Raw genomic sequence first — 25,701 nt, forward strand, 5'->3', positions numbered from 1 at the left:
CTTTAATTATGTTGGCAGCTTACCCAAGGCAGCGTGAAGTGTAGTTCGTGTCATGGGGGTAGTGGGCAGAGGCTGGTTTGTGTGACGGACAGGTCTGCACCCACAACTCTGTGTAACTTCTTGCAGTTTTGCTTGGGCAGACTAGTTGCCAATCCAAGTTACATAGAAAATAGGTGCAGGAGGAGGCCATTCGGCCCTACGAGCCAGCACCGCCATTCATTGTGATCATGGCTGATCGTCCCCATTCAATAACCCGCGCCTGCCTTCTCCCCATATCCCTTGACTCCACTAGCCCCTAGAACTCTATCTAACTCTCTCTTAAATCCATCCAGTGACTTGGCCTCCACTGCCCTCTGTGGCAGGGAATTCCACAAATTCACAACTCTCTGGGTGAAAACGTTTTTTTCTCACCTCAGTCTTAAATGACCTCCGCTTTATTCTAAGACTGTGGCCCCTGGTTCTGGACTCGCACAACATTGGGAATATTTTTCCTGCATCTAGCTTGTCCAGTCAAGTTGTGATGAGGATGCCTTCAGCTGTCTCCACTTTCCCCAAGTCTCTACCCTCGCTCTCTTCCACCGACCCCCTCCCCCCCCCCCCGCCATGATGCTCCACACATCTCCACTCCTGCCCAACACAGCTCCACTGCCTGTACTCCAGCACACGTTCCACAGCGCGCTCTCTTTCCCCTTGAGGTCGGTCGGGTTGACCTCTCCGGCGTTGAAAGAGCTCACCGCTTGCTATCTTCTCTCCAGACCCAACGCTTAGCTCTTCGCTGCATCCAAAAGAACTTCAGGAAGTACCTGGCCGTTTACCAGTGGAGCTGGTGGCAGCTGATGTCCCGTGTAAGACCAATGCTCACCATTAACCTGGCCAACGGAAACCTTCAAAGCAAAGAGGTACGTGTTTGCGTGCAGTGACGTGACTTGTGAATAAAGTTGATACGTTCTAGGAGCAGAATTAGGCCTTAGCGGCGACTGCGGGGGGCTCCGGAGGTCCCGACCACGGGCGAACATCAGAGGAAGAGACTGACTTTGGTGCCTTCCATCACAGTGGGAAACATTTGATTCTGCTGTGTGGGGATGTTTTATGTTGAACTTTATCGTGTGTTGTGTTCTTTATTTCATTGTATGGTGATCACATTTCACTGTGCCAACTGGCACATGTGACAAATAAATGCATCTTATATCTTGTATCTTTTGGCCCATCCAGTCTACTCCGCCATTCAATCATGGCTGATCTATCTTTCCCTCTCAACCCCATTCTTCTGCCTTCTCCCCATTACCCCTGACACCCGTACGAACCAAGAATCTGACAAACTTAAAAATATCCATTGACATGGCCTCCACAGCCTTGGGCGGCAATGAATTCCACAGATTCACCATCTTCTGACCAAAGAAATTCCTCCTCATCTTCTTTGTAAAGGAATGTCCTTTTATTCTGAGGCTGTGGCCTTTAGTTCTAGACTCTCCCACTAGTGGAAACATCCTCTCCACATCCACTCTATCCAGGCCTGTCATAATTCGGTCAGTTTCAATGAGGTTTCCCCTCATCCTTCTAAACTCCAGCGAGTGCAGGACCAGTGCCGTCAAACGCTCGCCATATGTTAACCCAATCATTGCTGGGATCATTCTTGTAAACCGCCTCTGGACCCGCTCCAAAGCCACCACACTTTGCTACACTATATTCCATCTGCCACTTCTCCGCCCACTCTCCCAACCTGTCCAAACCCTTCTGCGGGATCCCAGCTCTCTGGACACTACCTGCCCCTCCACCTACTGTATCTTCGTATCACCTGGCCACAAAGCTCTTCCAAACGTTCTGATCCGGTGTTTTTTTTTCTCCCTGCCGTTAGGAAGAGGCCAGTGTCTTGCGGAAGAAGCTGGAGAAATCTGACCGGGAACGCAACGAGATGCGAGGGCAAGCTGGAATTCTCGAGGGCAAGGCAAGTCTCGTGTCATCTGCTCTTTTAGCTTCACAAGGTCATAAGGGTTAACAGTAGAATTAGGCCATTCGGCCCATCAAGTCTACTCCGCCATTCAATCATGGCTGATCTATCTCTCCCTCCTAACCCCATTCTCCTGCCTTCTCCCCATAATTCCTGACACCCCGTACCGATCAGGAACCTATCAATCTCCTGCCTTAAAATTATCCACTGTCTTGGCCCCCACAGCCTTCGGTGGCAATGAATTCCACAGATTCACCACCCTCTGACTAAAGAAATTCCTCCTCAACTCCTTGCTAAAAGAACGTCCTTTAATTCTGAGGCTGTGGCCTCTAGTCCGAGACTCTCCCTCCAGTGGAAACGGCCTCTCCGCACCCACTCTCTCCAGGCCTTTTATTATTCTATATGTTTCAATGACTTCCCCACTCATTCTTCAGTTTAGAATTGCAGCGCGGAAACAGGCCTCTCGACCCACCGAGTTCACTGACTAAAGAAATTTCTCCTCACCTCCCTCCCAAAGGAATGTCCTTTTATTCCGATTGCATGCCTCGTTGTCACCTTCCTCTCAGCTGACAATGAACCGTTCTACATTTCCTTGATCATCTTCTGCTTTGATCTGTCATTTTCACACTTTACCCTTCCATATCTCTGTGTCCCTCCCACTCTCCCCTGACTCTCAGTCAGAAGTAGGGTCTCCACCCGAAACTGTCACCCATTCATAGAAACATAGAAACATAGAAAATAGGTGCAGGAGTAGGCCATTCGGCCCTTCGAGCCTGCACCGCCATTCAATATGATCATGGCTGATCATCCAACTCAGTATCCATACCTGCCTTCTCTCCATACCCCCTGATCCCTTTAGCCACAAGGGCCACATCTAACTCACTCTTAAATATAGCCAATGAACTGGCCTCAACTACCTTCTGTGGCAGAGAATTCCACAGATTCACCACTCTCTGTGTAAAAAATGATTTTCTCATCTCGGTCCTAAAAGACTTCCCCCTTATCCTTAAACTGTGACCCCTAGTTCTGGACTTCCCCAACATCGGGAACAATCTTCCTGCATCTAGCCTGTCCAACCCCTTAAGAATTTTGCAAGTTTCTATAAGATCCCCCCTCAATCTCCTAAATTCTAGCGAGTACAAGCCGAGTCTATCCAGTCTTTCTTCATATGAAAGCCCTGCCATCCCAGGAATCAGTCTGGTGAACCTTCTCTGTACTCCCTCTATGGCAAGAATGTCTTTCCTTCTCTCCGGAGATGCTGCCTGTCCACCGAGATACTCCAGCATTTTGTGTCTGTCCTTATATTCCGAGGTTTGTGAAACGTCATGCCACATCCGAAGGCTTGGGCAAAGTGCCACATCAATTAAAGATTTATTGGTGGGAGATGAGCGTGCTTAATACATTCACAGACTAGGGCAACAATTGTGTCGTTACCATGAAGAAATGGGAGCAGATGAATTGGATCACGGCTGACATCTGAATGCCTAATTCCAGTTGCTACAGGTCTAAATTTGAAGCAAGCTGCTGCAGACGAAACTGGCTTCTGCTGCAGTTTGTTGAAGCTTGCAGTCTGATTCCCAGCAGTCAGCCTTCTCCTCAGAACGTTAATCCAACTGCGTTCCACACGGCGGCATCGTTAGAGTCGCCGCTTCACAGCGCCAGAGACCCGGGTTCTATCCTTACTTAAAGCCCTGTCCCACGGTACGAGTTCATTCAAGAGTTCTCCCGAGTTTGCCCTGATTCAAACTCGGAGATTTACGATAATAGCCGCTCGTAAGTACTCGGGGCTCTCGTGGACATTTTTCAACACGTTGAAAATTCAACGGCGACCAGAAAGACGCTACGACTCTTTGGAGACCTCTCAAGACCTTAGGAGACCTCTCACAACAACGTGTTGAAAATTTCGGCGACCTATGACGAGTGTCGGCAGTCACCTGTAAAGGTCGCGTAAGTGGGACAGGCCCTTTAGTGTGCAGAGATCGCTGGTCGGCGTGGACTCGGTGGGCCGAAGGGCCTGTTTCCGCGCTGTATCTCTAAACTAAACTAAATTCCAAGCTTGTTTCCAGGGCTCGAGGGCCTGAGCTGTAAGGAGAGATTGAGCAGGCTGGGACTCTATTCCTTGGAGCGCAGGAGGATGAGGGGTGATCTAATAGAGGCGTACAAAATCATGAGAGGAATAGATCGGGTGGACGCACCGAGTCTTTTGCCCAGAGTAGGTGAATCGAGGACCAGATGACATGGGTTTGAGGTGAGGGGGGGAAAGATTTCATGGGAATCTGAGGGGTAACATTTTTACACAAAGGGTGGTGGGTGTATGGAACGAGCTGCCGGAGGAGGTAGTTGAGGCAGGGACTGTCGCAAATTTTAAGAAACATCTGATAGGTGCATGGATAGGACAGGTTTATAGGGATAAGGGCCGAACGCTGAAAGTTGGGACTAGTATCGATGGGACATGTTGGCCGGCGTGGGCAAGTTGGGGCAAAGGGCCTGTTTCCACGCTGGAAGACTAATTGACATAAGATCACAAGTGATAGTAGTAGAATTAGGCCATTCGGCCCATCAAGCCGATACTCCGCCATTTCAATCGTGGCCGATCTATCTCTCCCTCCTAACCCAGCTCTCTTGCCTTCTCCCCATAACCTCTGACACCCGTCTTTGACTCCACGACCTGTCCAAATCCCCTTGCAGCCTCTTTGTATCCTGATCACTGCTCATATTCCCACTGTATTGTGTCATTGTCAAATGGGACCAGAGATGAAAAGAAAACAAGAGGGTATCAGATAAAAAGAGTAGGGCAGTGAAATGCATCAACATAGATTTATGCAAGAGAAATCATTTCTCTTTCATAAATGAAAGCGACTCTTTGAAGACGTATCAGACTGCATGAGATTGATCTTCGAAGAATTGCCCTAGATTAGTAAAACATAATTTCTCTTTCATAAGTCAATGTTGAGTCTGCGCAATCACATTAGTATTTTATAAGTGCCCCTGATACCACAACTTTTATCATAGATTTCAGCTTGTTCTTAATCACTGATCCCAGGCTGACAGGCAGGTTTAATTTCGTTTAGTTTAGAGATACAGCGCGGGAACAGGCCCTTCGGCCCACCGAGTCCGCGCCGACCAGCGGTCCCCGCACACTAACACTATCCTACACACACTGGGGCCAATTTACATTTACACCAAGCCAATTATACCAACCTGCAAGCCTGCACGTCTTTGGAGTGTGGGAGGAAGTAAACCCACGGGAAGAACATTTCTTCCATCGAACGTGTCCAAAGACAGGCAGCTCGATTTGTTACTAACACCTATGAGAGAGAAGCGAGTGTCACAAAACTTCTGAATTCTCTGGGATGGAACCCTCTCCAAGACACACGTGAAGCTCACCGTTTGACCTGTTTTTACAAAATGTTAAATGGTCAGCTTGACATAGACGACAAGACCTACACCAAACCCAAACCAATTAGGAGCAGACGAGGGCATTCGATCCAATTTGTGATCCCAGCTACAAAGACAGATGTGTACAGCAATTTGTTCTTCCCCCGCACAATTAAAGCATGGAATAATCTCCACCCAACTATAGTTACCCAACCAGATGCAACTACATTTAAAAAGTAGCTCTTTCTTCCCAATAACCCTTTCTGGCTTAAGCCCTCCCTTCACCACCTCCAGTTTAAATTCCATTTGGAGTATTTTGGAGGACCAAGAAACCAACCAAGAAACGTACAAACTCCGTACAGACAGCAGCCGCAGTCAGTATCGAACCTGGGTCTCTGGCGCAGCTGTACGTCAGCAACTCTGCCGCTGCGCCACCGTGCCGCCCTGCACTACTGGGGCAACACCACGACTGCAATGATGTGATCTGCGGGTGTAACGGATGCTTGACAAGTGTGACAGCTTCCACAAGGTTAACAGACAAGCCGTCAATAAAGGCCCCATTAACAAATCCTCTCGCTGCTCTTCGCATTTGGCCATTGATTCAGCAGCCAGCTTGACGTGCAGGATACTCAAGCAGCTTCCGGCTTCACATGTCGGCTGGTTTAAAGCACTGGGGGGAACACAGTCCTCAGAGAGCTTATGTTGTCAAAACATTCTTGCTCCAAATGTTGAACTTGCTTCAACACTGGTTTTAATTTGCCAAGTCGATTACGTAATTCCCATTGAGTGAATTGATCGATTGTGCTTTCTATACCTACTGCCAGGAGTGTCAGACAAAGTAAACCTTTTGTTAACCTTGTTAGTAATCAGGAGTTTATTTCATTAAACCTCCCATAATGTCCAGAACGCAGCCGCCCGACTCATCACCCACACCAGATCCTGGCATCACATCACTCCAGTCCTCAAACAACTCCACTGGCTTCCCATCTCCCACCGGATCACCTACAAAATCCTGGTCCTCACCTACAAAGCCCTCCACCATCTGGCCCCCCCATATCTCACTGACCTCCTCTCCCCCTACCAACCCTCACGGTCCCTCAGATCCACATCAGCCGGTCTCCTCTCCATCCACAAGTCCAACCTCCGCAGTTTTGGGGACAGAGCCTTCTCCAGGGCAGCTCCCAGCCTCTGGAACTCCCTCCCCCAACTGATCCGCAATTCCGTGTCCCTCACCATCTTCCAGTCCCGCCTCAAGACCCATCTCTTCACCTCTGCCTATCCTTAGCCCCACGTCCCCCTCCCTTTTCATCTGTGCATTAATTGCCTCAGATTGTGTTTTGTATTGTAATTCTGTCTTTACTTTGTGTACTAGTCATGTCTCTACTATTTATTTCATTCCCCTTACATGTTTTTCCTCTACCTGCTAAATTATTGTAAGGTGTCCTTGAGACTCTTGAAAGACGCCCATAAATAAAATGTATTATTATTATTATTAATGTGTCGGGCTTCCTTGAACTGCGATTCCAGGTTAAAGATTTACTCCTCAAAACAGGGTCTCTTTCTATCTAATTCACTTTTTGGTCGTTAGAAGCTGTCCAGTTTAGATACAGAGTGCTGGAGTGTAGCAGAGAATTTCACTTCTGTGGCAGAGAACTCTGTAATGGAAATGTAGAATTCTGTAATGCAAATGTGGAGGCAATTTGTCACATCGAGTCAACTCTGCCATTCAATCATGGCTGATCTATCTTTCTCCCTCTCAACCCCATTCTCCTGCCTTCTCCCTGTAACCCCTGACACCCAAGAATCTTATCAATCTCCACCTTAAAAATATCCACTGTCTTGGCCTCCACAGCCGTCTGTGGCAATGAATTCCACAGATTCAATGTGGAATCAGTGGAATTCCACCATTCAATGTGATCACGGCTGATCATCCACAATCAGTACCCCGTTCCTGCCTTCTCCCCATATCCCCTGACTCTGCTATCTTTAAGAGCCCTATCTAGCTCTCTCTTGAAAGCATCCAGAGAAGTTACTTAAAATTAACGAATTCAATGGTCATACACTCTGGCCAGCGCAGTGGCAGAGTTACTGCCTCACAGCACCAGAGACCCGTGTCCGATCCTGACGACGGGTGCCGTCAATGTGGAGTTTGCACGTTCTCCCCGTGACCTGTGTGGGTTTGGTCCGGGTGCTGTAGTCTCCTCCCACACTCCAAAGACGTGCAGGTTTACAGGTTCATTGGCTTGGCATGATTGTAAATTGTCTCGAGTGTGTGTTGAATAGTGCTAGTGTGCGGGGATCGCTGGATATCAGCGTGTAGTGGATGAATGGCAATGTGGGATAATGTAGAACTAGGGACGGCATCGGTGGCGCAGCGGTAGAGTTGCTGCTTCACAGCGCCAGGGACACTGGTTCGATCCTCAACACACGTCAGCAAATGTTTCAAGTCAAGCGAGTTTATTGTCGTGTGTCCCAGATAGGACAATGAAATCCTTGCTTTGCATTGCCCCATATTCCATAGAATATATATATATACACACACTCAAAATCTCCGTGTAGGAAGCTTTAAACTGGACAGACACAAAAAGCCGGAGTAACTCAGTGGGACAGGCAGCATCTCTGGAGAGAAGGAATGGGTGACGTTTCGGGTTGAGACTGATCTCTGATAGTGTCCGATCTGCAGCTCACCCAAACGTGGTCTAAAGATCCTTACAGGACCGCACTTGCACAACCTGTCAGGCTGTTATTTATGAACGATAAGTGAAGGAATAGAGGGAATTATGCTCCAGATGATCCAGCATCTGTTGCCAGAGGTTATAATTAAGGATAAATTGATTCAACACCTTGAAGATTTTTATCAGAGGGAGCCAGCTTGATTAGTGATGGCTAGTTTGTGCCTAATCAACCTAATTCTTCAAAGCAAAGTTAAAAGCAATGGACAATGGAATTGTGTCAGTCAGAAGATGGGTCTCGACCCGAAACGTCACCCATTCCTTCTCTCCAGAGATGCTGCCTGTCCCACTGAGTAACTCCAGCATTTTGTGCCTATCAAAGATATTACTTATATAGACTCCCAGAGATTGTTATCCAATTCAGTTTAGTTCATTGTCACGTGTACCGAGGTACAGTGAAAAGCTTTTTGTTGCGTGCTGACCAGTCAGTGGAAAGACAACACATGATTACAATCAAGCCGTTCACAGTTTTCAGATACATGATAAGGCAATAGCGTTTAGTGCAAGGTAAAGCCAGTAAAGTCCGATCAAAGATAGTCCGAGAGCCACCAATGAGGTAGTTAGTAGTTCAGGACTGCTCTCTGGTTGTGGTAGGATGGTTCAGTTGCCTGATAACAGCTGGGAAGAAAGTTGTGAATCTGGAGGTGTGCGTTTGTTTTCACACTTCTGTACCTTTTGCCCGATGGGAGAGGGGAGAAGAGGGAGTGGCCGGGGGTGAGACTGGTCCTTGATTATGCTGCTGGCCTTGCCGAGGCAGCGTGAGGTGTAGATGGAGCCGCTGGAAGGGAGCTTCTGTTGCTATTTGTTGAGTTCCTGCAAAGAAATAGCCAGTTGACCTTTCTTTCTGTGTAAATTTATTCAAGCGACGCATTCTGGACGGCACAGAAAAACTCATCAGAATTCACACCCACACTGAGCAAAGTCCTAACTCCCAGCCGCATCACGTGGCCACTCTTCCCATCTGTGAATAATTAATACTAACCATTTTACATCATTTCAGCAGAGATTTTTTTTTTTTAAACCAAAAACAGATTTATTCAAGTATTTACAATAATAAATCATCCAAAACGAACCCACCGGCACAATAGACAATAGACAATGGGTGCAGGAGTAGGCCATTCGGCCCTTCGAGCCAGCACCGCCATTCAATGTGATCATGGCTGATCATCCCCAATCAGTACCCCCGTTCCTGCCTTCTCCCCCATATCCCCTGACTCTGCCCTTTTTAAGAGCCCGATCTAGCTCTCTCTTGAAAGCATCCAGAGAACCTGCCTCCACCGCCCTCTGAGGCAGAGAATTCCACAGACTCACCACTCCCCGTGTGAAAAAGTGTTTCCTCGTCTCCGTTCTAAATGGCTTACCCCTTATTCTTAAACTGCGGCCCCTGGTTCCGGACTCCCCCAACATCAGGAACATGTTTCTTGCCTCTAGCATGTCCAAGCCACCATTAACAATCTTATATCATTTAATGAGATATCCCCTCATCCGTCTAAACTCCAGACTGTACGAGTAGAACTACACCTAAGTACAACTAATACAGAGAATACAAGTACAACTAATTTCCCTTAAACAACTCCCCCCCCCCCCCCCCCCCATCCTTTTCAAGGATATATTTCACCCCCCCCGCGGTGCCCAGCGGGAAATATTAAATAGACAACGCACAACTGCAGCAAACCGCCGACGTTCAAGCTTCTGTCCCTCCTGCCCGACGGGACCAGGGAGCAGGGAGAAGGAGGTGTCTTTGATCAACCATTATTTGAGTTTCAGTTTTCGAGATAGATACAGCGCGGAAACAGACCCTTTTGGCCCACCGGGTCCGCGCCGACCAGCGATCCCCGCACATTAATGGGCCTGTCCCACTTTTTCGGCGACTTGCCTGCACCCGTCATAGGTCGTTGCAGGTCACCGAAAAATTTCAACACCTTGAAAATCCAGCGGCGACCAGAACAAGGTACGACTCTTTGGGCGACTACTCGCGACCGTACAGGCTTCACCCCGCGACATGTCGCCTGTACGGTCGTGAGTCGTCTCCTCAGTCGCCCAAAGAGTCGTAGCGTCTTTCTGGTCGCTGCTGAATTTTCAACGTGTTGAAAATTTTCGGAGACCTATGACGGGTGCCGACAGTCGCCGAAAAAGTTGCGTGTGGGACAGGCCCATAACACTACCCTGCACACACTAGGGGACATTTTTTACATTTACACCAAGCCAATTCACCCTCAAACCCGTACATCTTCGGAGTGTGGGAGGAAACCGGAGCACCCGGAGAAAACCCATGCAGGTCACGGGGAGAACGTACAAACTCCGTACAGACAGCACCTGTAGTCAGGATTGAACCCGGGTATCTGGCGGTGCATTCGCTGTAAGGCAGCAACTACACCGTGGATGCCACCGTAATAAATAATTACGTTGGATTATTTTACTCAGAGGGCGGTGTGTGTATGGAACGAGCTGCCAGAGGAAGTGGTTGAGGCAGATATTATTGCAGCGTTTAAGAAACTATTAGACAGGTACATGGATAGGACAGCTTTAGAGGGGTATGAGCCAAACGCAGGCAGGTGGGACTAGTGTAAATGGGGGATGTTGAGCCGAAGGGCCATCTTTACAATGAAGATACTGGCAGAGGAGGTCGTTGAGGCAGGGTCCGTTGCAACGTTTAAGAAACAATTAGATAAATACATGGATAGGACAGGTTGAGAGGGATATGGGGCAAACGCAGGTAGGTTACTAGTGTGGATGGAGCATGTTGGTCGGCATGGCAAGTTGGGCCGAAGCGCCTGTTTCTATGCTGTATCACTGTATGACCCTATGTTGACTGCTCTTCCAAGGCACAGTGAAGTGTAGATGCGGTCAATGGTGGGTAGTCTGGCCTGAGCGACATCTACAACTCTCTCTCCGCTCTCTTCGTATTTTGCTACAGATTTCGGACCTGACAGCGGAGCTTTCTGATGAACGTTTCAAGGGTGAAGTGACGTATCGGGTACTGGAGGGCGAGCGTGCAGAGAGGCTGCGTCTAACGCAGGAACTGAAGGCCATGCAGGTGAGGAATGGATTTATGTCATATCGCATCTATAGGAACCAGAGGGTTAACCTTTTCACACAGAGGGTGGTGGGTGTATGGAACGGGCTGCCGGAGGAATTGATCGGATAGACACAGAGTTGGGGAATCGAGAACCAGAGGACATAGGTTTAAGGTGAGAGGGGGAAAGATTTAATAGGAACCTGACTGGTATCTTTTTCACACAAAGTGTGGTGGGCGCATGGAACGAGCTGCCGGAGGAGTTGAGGCTGGGACTATCTCGACGTTTAATATCTCTTCTTGCCTATGGTGTGCACAGCCTAAAGTTGTAGGACAACTCGTTCTATTTGAAACATATAAGATTGTTAAGGGTTTGGACACGCTAGAGGCAGGAAACATGTGCCCGATGTTGGGGGAGTCCAGAACCAGGGGCCACAGTTTAAGAATAAGGAGTAAGCCATTTAGAACGGAGACGAGGAAACACTTTTTCTCACAGAGAGTGGTGAGTCTGTGGAATTCTCTGCCTCAGAGGGCGGTGGAGGCCTGTTCTCTGGATGCTTTCAAGAGAGAGCTAGATAGGGCTCTTAAAAATAGCGGAGTCAGGGGATATGGGGAGAAGGCAGGAACGGGGTACTGATTGGGGATGATCAGCCATGATCACATTGAATGGCGGTGTTGGCTCGAAGGGCCGAATGGCCTACTCCTGCACCTATTGTCTATTGTCTATTGCCTGGCCGACCCGTACAACTTCCACCCAGTGCTGTCACCAGGACCACCGGCCTTTAGAGCCAAGCTAAGACTATAAATTTAATTCAGATTTCGAGGTGTACGGGCAGCTGGGTGGTGCAGAGTTGCTGCCTCACAGCGCCAGAGTCCCGGTTTTGATCCTGACTAAGGGTGCTGTCTGTACGGAGTTTGCATGGACAGTCTCCTCCCAAATCCCAAAGACGAACAGGTTTGTAGGTTAATTGGCTTTGGTAAAAAATTGTAAATTGTCGCTAGTGTGCAGGATAGTGTTAGTGTTAGTACCGAGGTACAGTAAAAAGCTTTTGTAACGTCCTAACCAGTCAGCGGAAAGACGATACATGATTACAATCAAGCCGTCCACAGCGTACAGATACAGGATGGTATTTGATAATGGAGGCTGTTTACCCGTAGCAGCCTCATATCCCCTGACTCCGCTATTTTTAAGATCCCTATCTAGCTCTCTCTCGATAGCATCCAGAGAACCTGCCTCCACCGCCCTCTGAAGCAGAGAATTCCACAGACTCACAACTCTGTGTGAAAAAGTGTGTCCTCGTTTCCGTTCTAAATGGCTTACCCCTTATTCTTAAACTGTGGCCCCTGGTTCTGGACTCCCCCAACATCGGGGAACATGTTTCCTGCCTCTAGCGTGTCCAAACCCTTAACAATCTTATATGTCAAAGGCCTGGCGATGTTGTCGGTATCCTCCACCGCTCCGTGCCGCTGCAGACCGTGTCCGATCCGCTCGCTCGCTCGGCCTCTCGGAGAGGGGCCCGATCAAATCGAGCCCCAGGCTGCTGCAGGGCCTACTCTGGCGACACCACCCACTCCAACGTCTAATGCTACTCTTGTTTCCGTGTTGTGTATGTGTGTGTGTGACCAGTTTCTTCTCCTCTTCGTAGGGCAAGTACGAGAAGGTGGTGAGGGATTTAACTTCTGTGGAGAAGCAATTGGAAGAAACACTCCAGCAACTGCAGTCCAGGGAGCTGGGAACAACTGTGACGGGTAAGGCACGGTGATGGCATCGGTGGGCAGTGCCTCCATGTTGTATCATTGCTCCGCACATCAACATCAGATTATAAAGGAACAGGTCGGCACGGTGGCACAGTGGGTAGAGCCCCTGCCTCACAGCACCAGATACCTGGGTTCGATCCCGACCACGGGCCCTGTCTGTGTCTTGTGTGAAGTTTGTACGTTCTCCCTGTGACTTTTTTAGAAGGACATGTGGCACCACTGTAGAGTCGCTGCCGCACAGCACCAGAGACCCGGGTTCGATCCTGACCACGGGCGCTGTCTGTACGGAGTTTGTACGTTCTCCCCATGACCGCGTGGGTTTTCCCCAGGTGCTCCGGTTTCCTCCCACACTCCAAAGACGTACAGGTTTGTAGGTTAACTTGGCTTCTGTAAATTGTAAACTGTCCCCAGTGTGTAGGATAGTGTTAGTGTGCGGGGATCGCTGGTCGGCACAGACTCGGTGGGCTGATGGGCCTGTTTCCACACTGCGGAAATCTCAGGGGATCAGGCAGCATTCTGCACAATATTGATTGGCGATATTCCAGGTCAAGATGCTACCTTGGACTCAAGAAGTCTCCTGACCGGAAACGTCACCTTTCATGTTCTTCAGAGATGCTGCCTAGCCTGCTGTGTTACTCCAGCACTCTGTGTTTTCTTTTGTGAAAATAATTGATTTTCTTTTCCAGAGGGTGGTGAATCTGTGGAATTCGTTGCCACAGAACGCTGTGGAGGCCAAGTTAGCGGATATTTTTAAGGCAGAGATAGATAGATAGATTCTTGCTGAGCACAGGTGTCAGGGGTTATGGGGAGAAGGCAGGAGAATGGGGTTTGGAGGGAGAGGTAGATCAGCCATGATTGAATGGCAGTAGTCTTGAATGGAGTAGCCTCGATGGGCCGAATGGCCTAATTCTGCTCCTATCTCCTATATGACCTTATGAGATGAAGGAGCAGAGGGATGGGTGTGAACACGGGGAGAGGTGTTTAGTTTAGTTCAGAGATACATCGCGTAAACAAGCCCTTCGGCCCACCGAGTCCGCGCCGACCAGCGATCCCCGCACTTTAACACAAGCCTACACACACTCAGGATAATTTACAATTACGCCAAGCCGATTAACCTACAAACCTACACGTCTCTGGAGTGTGGGAGGAAACCGAAGATCTCAGAGAAAACCCACGCGGTCACGGGGGAGAACGCACAAACTCCGTACAGTTAAGCACCCGTGGTCGGGATGGAACCCGGGTCTCCGGCGCTGCAAGCGCTGTAAGGCAGCAACTCTACCGCTGCGCCACCGTGACACCACCGTGTTAATGTTAGCTGGAAACTGGCGGGATATCAGATGTTACAGCGTGTTCATATGCAGAACCATGAAACAAACTGATTCTGATTCCCCTGCATCGGTCACCAGTACTGTTTTATTAATAAAACATCTGGCTGGCAGGTGCCTTCTGCAAATCTAATTTGGTAACACGCCACTGAGGTGCAGATAGGTCAGTCTTCAAGGTCGCTTTGACATAGAAGCATAGAAAAAAGGTGCAGGAGTAGGCCATTCGGCCCTTTGAGCCAGCACCGTCATTCAATATGATCATGGCTGATCATCCACAATCAGTACCCCGTTCCTGCTTTCTCCCCATATCCCTTGATTCCATTAGCCCTAAGAACTCTATCTAACTCTCTCTTGAATACATCCAGTGAATCGGCCTCCACTGCCTTCTGTGGCAGAGAATTCCTCAGATTCACAACTCTTTGGCTGAAAAAGTTTTCCCTCATCTCAGTCCAAAATGGCCTACCCCTTATTCTTAAACTGTGTTTACCCCTGGTTCTGGACTTCCCCCAACATCGGGGAACATTTTTCCTGCATCTAGCCTGCCCAATCCCACAAGAATTTTACATGTTTCTATCAGATTGCCTCTCATCCTTCTAAATTCTAGTGAATATAATGCCAGTCGATCCATTCTTTCAGATTAGATTAGATTAGAGATACAGCGTGGAAACAGGCCCTTCAGCCCACCGAGTCCACGTTATGCATCGATCATACGAATTCTATGTTTTTCCACTTGATCATCCGCTCCCCACACACTAGGGGCAATTTATAGAGGCTCATTAACCTACAAATCTCACACTAGGTGTGTGCGTCACGGTGGCGCAGCGGTAGAGTTGCTGACTTACAGCGCCAGAGACCCGGGTTCGATCCTGACTACGGGCGCTTGTCTGCACACCCTCTCTGTGACCACGTGGGTTTTCTCCGGGTGCTCCGGTTTCCTCCCACATCCCAAACACCAACAATATTTGTAGGTTAATTGGCTTCTGCAAATCATAAATTGTAAATTATCCCTGGTGTGCGCAGGAGAACGTTAGCGCACAGGGGATCGCTGGTCGGCGCAGACTCGGTGGGCCAAAGGGCCTGATTCCACGCTGTATCTCTAAAGTCTTAAATTCAGCGTTACCCCGCTATCTACGCACCAGGGACAATCGGCCTACAAACCCGCACGTCTTTGGAGTGTGGGACGAAACCGGGACACCCGGAGAAAACCCACGTAGGTCATGGGGAGAATGTGCAAACTCCGTACAGACACGGACACGTGGTCGGGATCGAACCCGGGTCGCTGGCGCTGTGAGGCGGCAGCTCTCCCCTCTGCGCCACCGTGCCACTTTTTTCCTCGCATCACCCCTCGCTATTTGCATTCTGACAATTTTATGTCTTGCTGTGTCTTAGAGGAAGAATGGAAGATGCAGTATGACTGCACGCAGATGGAAATGGAGTTCCTCAAGAAACGGATTCACACGTTTGTGGAGAGAATAGAGTCAGAGCTACAGATCCGAAAGGAACTGGAACAAAAGGTAAGGAACGTGCGTTTTTCTATCGGGAACTCTCCAACGTTTCCCAGTTTTAGTTTGGAGATACGGCACGGAAACAGGCCCTTCGGCCCACCGAGTCCGCGCCGACCAGCGATCACCCCGCGCGCGCACTAACACTACCCTACGCACGCTCGGGACAATTTATATTCATGCCAAACCTGCAAACCTGTAGGTGTTTGGAGTGTGGGAGGAAACCAAAGATCTCGGAGAGAATCCACGCAGGTCACGAGGAGAACGTACAAACTCCGTCAGACAGCACCCGTAGTCAGGATTGAACCTGGGTCTCTGATGCTGTGAGGCAGCAACTCTACCGCTGCGCCACCATGCCGCCCACATCTGACATCTCCTGCTTGCTCACCTTTTTGACTCCCCTTCCTGGTGAATCTGTGGAATTCATTGCCACAGACGGCCGTGGAGGCCAAGTCAATGGATATATTTAAGATTTATAGATTCTTGATTAGGACTCGTGTCAGGGGTTATGGGGAGAAGGCAGGAGAATGGGGTTGTGAGGGAGAGATAGATCAGCCATGATTGAATGGCGGTGTAGACTTGATGGGCCGAATGGCCTAATTCTACTCCTCTCATTCATGAAGTTATGAACGTCCCATTCCCACACTGATCTTTCTGTCCTGGGCCTCCTCCATTGCCACAGTGAAACCACATGCAAACTGGAGGATCAGCCCCTCATATTCTGCATGGGCAGCTTACACCCCAATGGTCTGAATATTGAATTCTCCAGTTTTTCATAATGACAAACAACCCCCCTCTCCCCCTCCCTTTGTCCCGCACACTGTGCCCATTTTTCCACATAACGCTAAATGAGTATCACATCAAACAGAGAAACTATTCCCTGTATTTATGAGCACACTCTCTCCAGGTTAAAAAAAGACCCAAAGTCCTGGAGTAACTTGGGCGACACAGGGTGCCATGGTGGCACAGCGGTAGAGTTGCTGCCTCACAGCGCCAGAGACCCATCCTGACTACGGGTGCTGTCTGTACGGAGTTTGCACGTTCTCCCCATGACCCAGCGTGGGTTTTCTCCGGGCGCTCCGGTTTCCTCCCACACACCAAAGACGTGCGGGTTTGTAGGTTAATTGGCTTCTGTAAATTGTAAATTGTCCCCAGTGTGTGTGGGAAAGTGCTGGTTTACGGGGATCGCTGGTCGGCGCGGACTAGGTAGGCCGAAGGGCCTGTTTCTGCACTGTATCTCTAGAGTCTAAAGTCAGCGGGTCTCTGGAGAGCACAGATAGGTGATGTTTCGGGTCAGGACCCTTCTTCACACTTATTCTGGGGGGTGTGTGGAGGATGGGGGCGAGGAATTGGAAGCAAGCAAAGACCGGGGCATTTCAGGGGCCGGCAACAGATGAGCCCAGGCCCGGAGGTTCCCTGATAGACTGATTGTTGGCTAGGGGTGGTGTGATCCCAAGAGGGATACGTCTTTGCGAACCAGGGAACTGGAGAAACGACTTTTAATGGGGGGATTGAGAACTAATGTGAATGGGTGATCGATTGTCGGCGTGGGCTCGGTGGGCCGAAGGGACGGTTTCCATTGCTCTACCGAAAATACACTATTACATCAGTGAGACCAAGCGCAGGATTGGCGATCGCTTTGCCCAACACCTCCGCTCAGTTCTTTTTATTTCAAAATAGACTTTATTCAGGTAATAAATATATACAATACATGAACCGTGCAAAGAATTCATCCGACATTTTCGGAGGCCATCCAAATTGTTCAATGCAGTTTATATACATTTCTCAAATTTCACAAATCTGTCCCCCACCTGTGCCACTCATGTGGCCCCCTGGCATGGGATACCTTCCCTTATTATTGAGGGGCGTCCCCACCATACCGTCCCCCCCCATATCCAGCAGCGGAAGGACCTGATCTCCCGGTGGCCCAGCACTTCAACTCCCCCTCCCATTCCCAATCCGACCTTTCTGTCCTGGGCCTCTTCCATTGTTAGAGTGAGTCCCACCGTAAATTGGAGGAGCAGTATCTCATATTCCGCTTGGGTAGTTTACACCCCAGCGGATTTGAACATTGACTTCTCCAATTTCAGGTAGTCCCTGCTTTCTCCCTCCTTCCCCTCCCCTTCCCAGCTCTCCCACAGCCCACCGTCTCCGCCTCTTCCTTTCTTCTTCCCGCCCCCACCACCCCAACATCCGTCTGAGGAAGGCGTCCGACACAAAACGTCGCCTATTTCCTCCGCTCCATAGATGCCTCCTCACCCGCTGAGTTTCTCCAGCATTTTTATCTACCTGAGAAACTAAACGGGCTGCTTCTCCTGCTTTTGTTTTTTTTGCCAGCTTTCAGATCTCCAGGGATGTTTCGACAGTGCCAAGCGGGAGGCCCAGCAGCTCCGGAGAAAGGGGAAGCGACTCTCCACGGATTTGGAAGACACCAAAGTGTTGATGGAAGGTCAACAAAGCCGCAACCACGAGCTGGAGAAGAAACAGAAAAGGTTGGTTCAGGCTCCAAATTGTAGCCACTTGGGGAGAGGGGTTTGGGGCTGAAGATGTCGTGGTTGGGTTGCTCCTGGGCCTGGCCAAGCTGGCCATCCGCGAGTCAAGGCGCTAGACGGTGGAGGGCTCTACCCGAGCCGGATGCCTGCCCCTTTTCTGGGGATACGTCCGTGCCCGGGTGAGGTTAGAAAGGGAATACGCCCTGTCTACGGGCACCCTGAGGGAGTTCCGCGACCGCTGGGCTCTGCAGGATGTAGAATGTATCCTCAATAAGGATTGTATCATAATTGTATAATAGTTTACTATGGATATATGTTTGTATTGTATTATGGTGGTGGGCTCTGGCTTGTTTTATTGTAGTGTAAATATTATTTTTTAATAATTGAATAAATTTTTTGATTAATAAATTTAAAAAAAAAGAAAAAAAAAAAAAGAGGCCACTTGGACCTCTCTGGCTTGTAATTTACAAGGATGTCGCCAGGACTGGAGGGCCTGAGCTACAGGGAGAGGTTTAGTTTAGAGAGATACAGCGCGAGAGCAGGCCCACCGGGTTCTATTGTTATGTTATCCTTCGAGTATTGTGTTTACACAACTGTCGTGCTGCTGCAAGGAAGAATCATTGTTCCGTTTCCGTAATGAAACACTTTTGACTCTCTTGGTTCTCGAAAGTCGGCTCGGAAGTTCATTCCATTTCTGTTTCGATTGTTGTTGGGCAGGTTTGATATGGAGCTGGCTCAGGCGCTGGGGAAGTCAGCTTTCGAGAAGACCCTTCGCGAGAAGGTGTCACTGGAAAGCCAAGCATTGAGGGCCGGACTTTATCGGGCACAGCAGGACTTGCAGGTGAAGTGCAGTTTGCCTACACGCTGAGCGCTGAGGTTATTTTAACCTTTAACTCCCTATTTTAAGAATAAGGGGTAAGCCATTTAGAACGGAGACGAGGAAACACTTTTTCACACAGAGAGTTGTGAGTCTGTGGAATTCTCGGTGGAGGCCGGTTCTCTGGATACTTTCAAGAGAGAGCTAGATAGGGCTCTTAAAGATAATAATAATAATAATAATGGATGGGATTTATATAGCGCCTTTCTAATACTCAAGGCGCTTTACATCGCATTATTCATTCACTCCTCAGTCACACTCGGTGGTGGTAAGCTACTTCTGTAGCCACAGCTGCCCTGGGGCAGACTGACGGAAGCGTGGCTGCCAATCTGCGCCTACGGCCCCTCCGACCACCACCAATCACTCACACACATTCACACACAGGCAAAGGTGGGTGAAGTGTCTTGCCCAAGGACACAACGACAGTATGCACTCCAAGCGGGATTCGAACCGGCCACCTTTCGGTCGCCAGCCGAACACTTAGCCCATTGTGCCATCTAGCAGAGTCAGGGGATATGGGGAGAAGGCAGGAACGGGGTACTGAATGGGGATGATCAGCCATGATCACATTGAATGGCGGTGCTGGCTCGAAGGGCCGAATGGCCTACTCCTGCACCTATAGTGTTGATGAAGATGTTCCTATGAGCGCAGATGGAAAATCCACTGTCCACGATTCCCCTCAGTCTGCAGCTTATAATTTAACATCATTTTTGACTGCTCGCATCTCAAACCTTTATTCATAGAACATAGAACAGCGCAGCACAGGAAACAGGCCCTTCGGCCCACAATGTCCATGCCGAACAAAGGGCAGCACAGTGGAGCAGCAGTAAAGGGCGGCACGGTGGCGCAGCGGTAGAGTCGCTGCCACACAGCGCCAGAGACCCGGGTTCGATCCTGACTACGGGTGCTGTCTGTACGGCGTTTGTACGCTCCTTCCCGTGCCCCGCGTGGGTTTTCTCCGGGTGCTCCAGTTTCCTCCCACACTCCAAAGACGTACATGTTTGCAGGTTGTTATTCCTAACTGTGACAATTAAACACCCTTGACTCTTGGGGGGAACAAAAACACTCAAAGTGCTGGAGTAACTCAGCCAGGACATGAAGCATCTCTGGAGACCATGGACAGGTGAATTTTGCATTAGGACTGATTGTGGGGGGGGTCCCAACCCGAAACATCGCCTATCCATGTTATCCAGAGATGTCCCCTCCTGACCTGCTGAGTTCCTCCAGCACTTTGTGTCTTTTTTTGTGCACCAGCATCTGCGGTTCCTTGATGGACACAAAATGCTGGAGTAACTCAGCCGGGACGGGCAGCATCTCAGGGTAGGAGGAATGGGTGACGTTTCGGGTCGGGACCCTTCTTCAGACTGCATATCCTTGTTTCTACTGTTGGTTCTTGACTTGGTTTGGGGGCGGTTTTGGTTCCGATGTCCGAGCGCCGCTGGGTGATGTTGACGTTACCAAAGGCGTGACTGTGCGTTTCTCTCTGCGCCCCGTTTTCTGACAGGCGAAAGAATCTGAAGCCAAGGCGCTGAATCGGCAGATTGGGGAGCTGAGAGTCGAGCTGCGCGATCTCACGTCCCGCGAGCCGCAGAGCAAGGAGACGGTGGCGCAGATCAAGAAGCAGCTGCGCCAGCTCGAGGCCTCGACGCAGGAGCAGAGCAAAGAGATCAGCGAGCGAGTGGGGACCATCGAACAACTGGAGCAGGTTAGCCAGGATCAGAAACAGGGCGGCACAGGTAGAGTTGCTGCCTCACAGCGCCAGAGACCTGGGTTCGATTCTGACCACGGGTGCTGTCTGTACGGAGTTTGTACGTTTCCCCGTGACCTGCGTGATTTTTCTCCAGGTGCTCGGGTTTCCTCCCACACTCCAAAGACGTACGGGTTTGTACATTAGTTGGCTTTGGTAAAATTGGAAATGATCCCTGGTGTGTAGGACAGTGCGGTCTTGACGGGCCGAAGGGTCTGTTTTTGCGCGGGTTTTCGCGGAGATCTCCCGTTTCCTCCCTCTATTCTTCTCAGGTTAATTGGCCACTGTAAATTGTCCCTAGCGCGTCGAATAGAACTAGTGTCTGGGCGATCGCTGGTCAGTGTGGACCCTGTGGGCTAAAGGGCCTCTTTTAACTTATTAGTCTCGTTTTTTTTAAATTTTGCTTACTTTGAAGATACAGCGCGCAAAAAGGCCCTTCGGCCCATTGAGTCCGCACCGACCAGCGATCCCCGCTCACTAATTCTATCCTACACCTACACTCGAGACAATTTTTTTTTTTTTTTTTACATTTGCACCAAGCCAATTAACCTACAAACCTGCACGTCTTTGGAGGGCGGGAGGAAACCGAAGTTCTCGGAGAAAACCCCACGCAGGTGACGGGGAGAACGTGCAGTCCAGCACCCGTGGGCTGGATCGAACCCGGGTCTCGGGCGCTGTGAGCGCTGCAAGGCAGCGACTCTACCGCAGCGCCACCAATATTTGGATCAATCTCCGGTTTGGTCTTAATGGATGAGTGCACTGTAATGGATGCTTGCTGCCACATCGTTACACATTTAACGTAATCCGTCAATGCCTTTTTGTAATTAGGCGCCTCCAACATTATTTCACCCTCCGCCATCGATCATTTTCTAATTACATTCCTGGAATCGTGGTGTCCTTTGTGTTATCTGGATCATTAATAAACGCCGTGAATAATGAAGCCTCCGCCATAGATGCAGGTGGGACATCACAAATAGCTTCCTTCGCATTAGGTGGATGGCTATTACTCCCGCCCTCTGCCCTTTATTGCCGAAACAATCTCCTGACGACATCAGTAATTTGCCTTCAGTTCCCAGGGGTTTAATCCCAAGTAGTGGCGTTAATGTGGAGGCTTGTTGAGTGGGTTCTGTGTGAGATTCAAGATTCAAGATTCAAGAGAGTTTATTGTCATGTGTCCCAGATAGGACAATGACATTCTTGCTTTGCTTCAGCACAACAGGACGTAGCAGGCGCGAATACAGAACAGATCAGTGTGTCCATATACCATTGTATAAATATATACACACATCTTCTTCATGCGTATGGCGTACACAGCCTAAAGTTGTAGGACAACTTATTCTATTTTATCTGGGAGGGAGTGCAGAGAAGGTTCACCAGACTGATTCCTGGGATGTCAGGATTGTCTTATGAAGAAAGACTGGATAGACTTGGTTTATACTCTCTAGAATTTAGGAGATTGAGAGGGGATCTTATAGAAACGAATAAAATTCTTAAGGGGTTGGACAGGCTAGATGCAGGAAGATTGCTCCCGATGTTGGGGAAGTCCAGGACAAGGGGTCACAGCTTAAGGATAAGGGGGAAATCCTTTAAAACCGAGATGAGAAGAACTTTTTTCACACAGAGAGTGGTGAATCTCTGGAACTCTCTGCCACAGAGGGTAGTCGAGGCCAGTTCATTGGCTATATTTAAGAGGGAGTTAGATGTGGCCCTTGTGGCTAAGGGGATCAGAGGGTATGGAGAGAAGGCAGGTACGGGATACTGAGTTGGATGATCAGCCATGATCATATTGAATGGCGGTGCAGGCTCGAAGGGCCGAATGGCCTACTCCTGCACCTAATTGCTATGTTTCTATGTTTCTATCTTATTTGATTGTGCACGCTAGGTTGATTGCATTCGCCGAAACAGGGCGGGACCACGTGAAGGTTGCAATATCCCACCCCATATACACACATGAATAAATAAAACAGAGACAGTGCAAATAAACAGATACTGGGCTATTAATGTTCAGAGTTTTGTTTCAGTTGAGTTTAATAGCCTGATGGCTGTGGGGAAGTAGCTATTCCTGAACCTGGACGTTGCAGTCTTCAGGCTCCTGTACCTTCTACCTGAAGGTAGCGGGGAGATGAGTGTGTGGCCAGGATGGTGTGGGTCCTTGATGATACTGCCAGCCTTTTTGAGGCAGCGACTGCGATAGATCCCCTCGATCGTAGGGAGGTCAGAGCCGATGATGGACTGGGCAGTGTTTAATACTTTTTGTAGTCTTTTCCGTTCCTGGGCGCTCAAGTTGCTGAACCAATACCTTCATGTTCCTCTATCTGCCGTACAAATTTTTTTTTAATATTAGGTTCATCAGTCGTTTCTCCATCAAGGTGCCCGGTTCGACTCTGTTTAAGGGGGAAGGGTTTTGTGTCCCTAAGGAAAGGGTAAGAAAGAACTGCAGATGCTGAGAAAATCGAAGGTAGACAAAAATGCTGGAGAAACTCAGCAGGTGAGGCAGCATCTATGGAGAGAAGGAATAGGCGACGTTTCGGGTCGAGACCCCTTCTTCAGACTGGGAGTCGGGGGAGAGGGAAAGGAGAGATAGCGAAGTGTACGGTGTGTAGGGTAGTGTTAGTGTGCGGGTATTGCTGGTTGGCGTGGACTCGGTGGGCCGAAGGGCCTGTATCTCAGCTGTATCAATAGACGCAGCATCAATGTATCTGGCGGTCACGGTGGCGCAGCGGTAGAGTTGCTGCCTTACAGCGAAGGACACCCGGGTTCGATCCCGACTACGGGCGCTGTCTGTACGGAGTTTGTACGTTCTCCCCCCGTGACCTGCGTGGGTTTCCTCCCAGATCTCCCGTTTCCACCTCTCCCTCTCCTCTCCCTCTCCCTCTCCCTCTCCCTCTCCCTCTCCCTCCCTCTCCCTCTCCCTCTCCCTCTCCCTCTCCCTCTCTCTCTCCCTCTCCCTCTCCCTCTCCCTCTCCCTCTCCCTCTCCCTCTCCCTCTCCCTCTCCCCCTCTCTCTCCCCCCCCCTCTCCCCCTCCCCCTCCCCCCCCCCCCCCCTCCCCCCCCCCCCCCCCTTCCCCCCCTCCCCCCCCCTCCCCTCCTCCCCTCCCCCTCCCCCTCCCTCCTCTCCTCTCCCTCTCCCCTCTCCCTCTCCCTCTCCTCACCCTCCCCCCCCCCCTCCCCTCCCGCCTCCCCCTCCCCTACCCCCCTCCCCTCCCCCTCCCCCTCCCCCTCCCCCTCCCCCTCCCCCAGCCCCCCCCTCCCCCTCCCCCTCCCCTCCCTCTCTCTCATCTCCCTCTCCCTCTCGCCTCTCCTCTTCCCTACTCCTCCTCCTCTCCTACCCTCTCCCGCTCCCTCTCATCCCTGCTCCTCTCCTCTCCTCTCCTCTTCCCTCTCCCTCTCCCTCTCCCTCTCCCTCTCCTTCTCTATCTCTCTCACACTCTCTCTCTCCGCTTCTTCCTCCCCCTGCGTTCAGACGCTCCTCCGTTGCGAAGTGGAGCTGGCCAGGATGGAGCAGATTCACTCCAAGGAGCTGGAAGACAAGGAGGAAGAGCTGGAAGACGTCCGCAGAACCTGCCAGAGAAGGGTAGGAACCAACAAAGATTTGCCTTTCCCTAGCGCCCTTTACATCCCCCACCAGGATGTCCCAACTTGCTTCACAGCCAGTAAGTAACTTGTTCACGCTTACCAGTGATAGGAGCAGAATTAGGCCATTCGGCCCATCGAGTCTACTCCGCCATTCAATCGTGGCTGATCTATCTCTCCCTCCAAACCCCATTCTCCAGCCTTCTCCCCATAACCCCTGACACCTGCACTGAATGAAGTGTCCCTGGGGGGGGGGGGGGTCGGCTCCTGCAGCCGACCTTGAGGCAACACCCTCTCCTACCGGTCCCATTCCTCACGTCCGTAGTCACCGGCAACTCCCTCCTCCATGGCTCTCCGTCTCCGAGGCCGAGCTCAACGGCTTCCAAGCTTCCACCTTGCAGGCCGTTTAGTTCATCCTCCCGTCCTCCAGCATAAACGCGCTCCAGTCCTCCAGCATAAACCCGCTCCAGTCCTCCAGCATAAACCCGCTCCAGTCCTCCAGCAGCCTACGTTCTTGCGGAGTGAGCGGGCAGCAGGTAAAAGGTGGTGCGATTGAATGCTTGGCCAGATGATTGGAACAAGGGAGCGGTCACTGTCGGGCTGGCGTGTGGCACCGGGGGAACGCCACCACCACTCTCCGCACTCTGACCTTGGGCTAAACCTTTCCCCTGTCACAGCTCCGACAGTTGGAGATGCAGCTGGAGCAAGAGTTCGAGGAACGCCAGTTGGTCCTTCACGAGAAGCAGGACCTGGAGTCGCTGGTGGGAACGCTTTGTGAGCAGGTCAGTGATGGCCAATGATCACTGGTCAATGATCGATGGTCGAAGGGTCAATGATCACTGGTCAATGGTCGATGTCTATGATCAATAGTCGATTGTCTATAGCCTGGTCTATGATCAATGGTCAGTGATCCTCCTCTGGACTCTCTCCAACACCAGCACATCCTTCCTCAGATATGGGGCCCAACACTGCTCCACAATAACATTTGCAAAGTGTACAGAATTCATCCTTCTAAACACCAGCGAGTACAGGCCCAGTGCCGTCAAATGGGCAGCACGGTGGCGCAGCAGTAGAGTTGCTGCCTGACAGCTCCAGAGACCCAGGTTCGATCCTGGCTACGGGCGCTGTCTGTACTTAGTTTGTACGTCCCCCCGTGACTCGGTTGGCCGAAGGGCCGGTTTCCGCGTCATATCTCGAAACTAAACGAAACGCCCCTCGTTCATTGTCCCAACCATATTAGAAGACACCATCTTCATGCTGGGGATTGGCGGTGAGGGAGTCGTGGTCCTGGCAGCACGAGTCTGTCTGATTTCACTTTGACTCTCCAGGTTGCTAGTGTGTGTGAGCTGTGAT

At 50.3% G+C, this 25,701-nt stretch overlaps 1 protein-coding gene across 1 annotated transcript in view; it reads left to right on the top strand.

The window, feature by feature from the left end:
• Positions 1-25,701, top strand: part of myo18b (myosin XVIIIB) — a 140,969-nt gene that overhangs the window by 61,487 nt on the left and 53,781 nt on the right. The window contains exons 23-32 of the mRNA XM_033043064.1: positions 756-899; positions 1,856-1,945; positions 10,976-11,095; positions 12,721-12,823; positions 15,547-15,671; positions 17,997-18,151; positions 18,869-18,992; positions 20,533-20,733; positions 24,239-24,349; positions 25,026-25,130. Of these exons, the coding sequence (XP_032898955.1) occupies positions 756-899; positions 1,856-1,945; positions 10,976-11,095; positions 12,721-12,823; positions 15,547-15,671; positions 17,997-18,151; positions 18,869-18,992; positions 20,533-20,733; positions 24,239-24,349; positions 25,026-25,130 (1,278 nt within the window). The remainder of the gene's footprint in view (positions 1-755; positions 900-1,855; positions 1,946-10,975; positions 11,096-12,720; positions 12,824-15,546; positions 15,672-17,996; positions 18,152-18,868; positions 18,993-20,532; positions 20,734-24,238; positions 24,350-25,025; positions 25,131-25,701) is intronic.

The sequence above is a fragment of the Amblyraja radiata genome, chromosome 25 (genome assembly GCF_010909765.2).
Source record: "Amblyraja radiata isolate CabotCenter1 chromosome 25, sAmbRad1.1.pri, whole genome shotgun sequence".
In the NCBI taxonomy this organism is placed as follows: Eukaryota; Metazoa; Chordata; class Chondrichthyes; order Rajiformes; family Rajidae; genus Amblyraja; species Amblyraja radiata.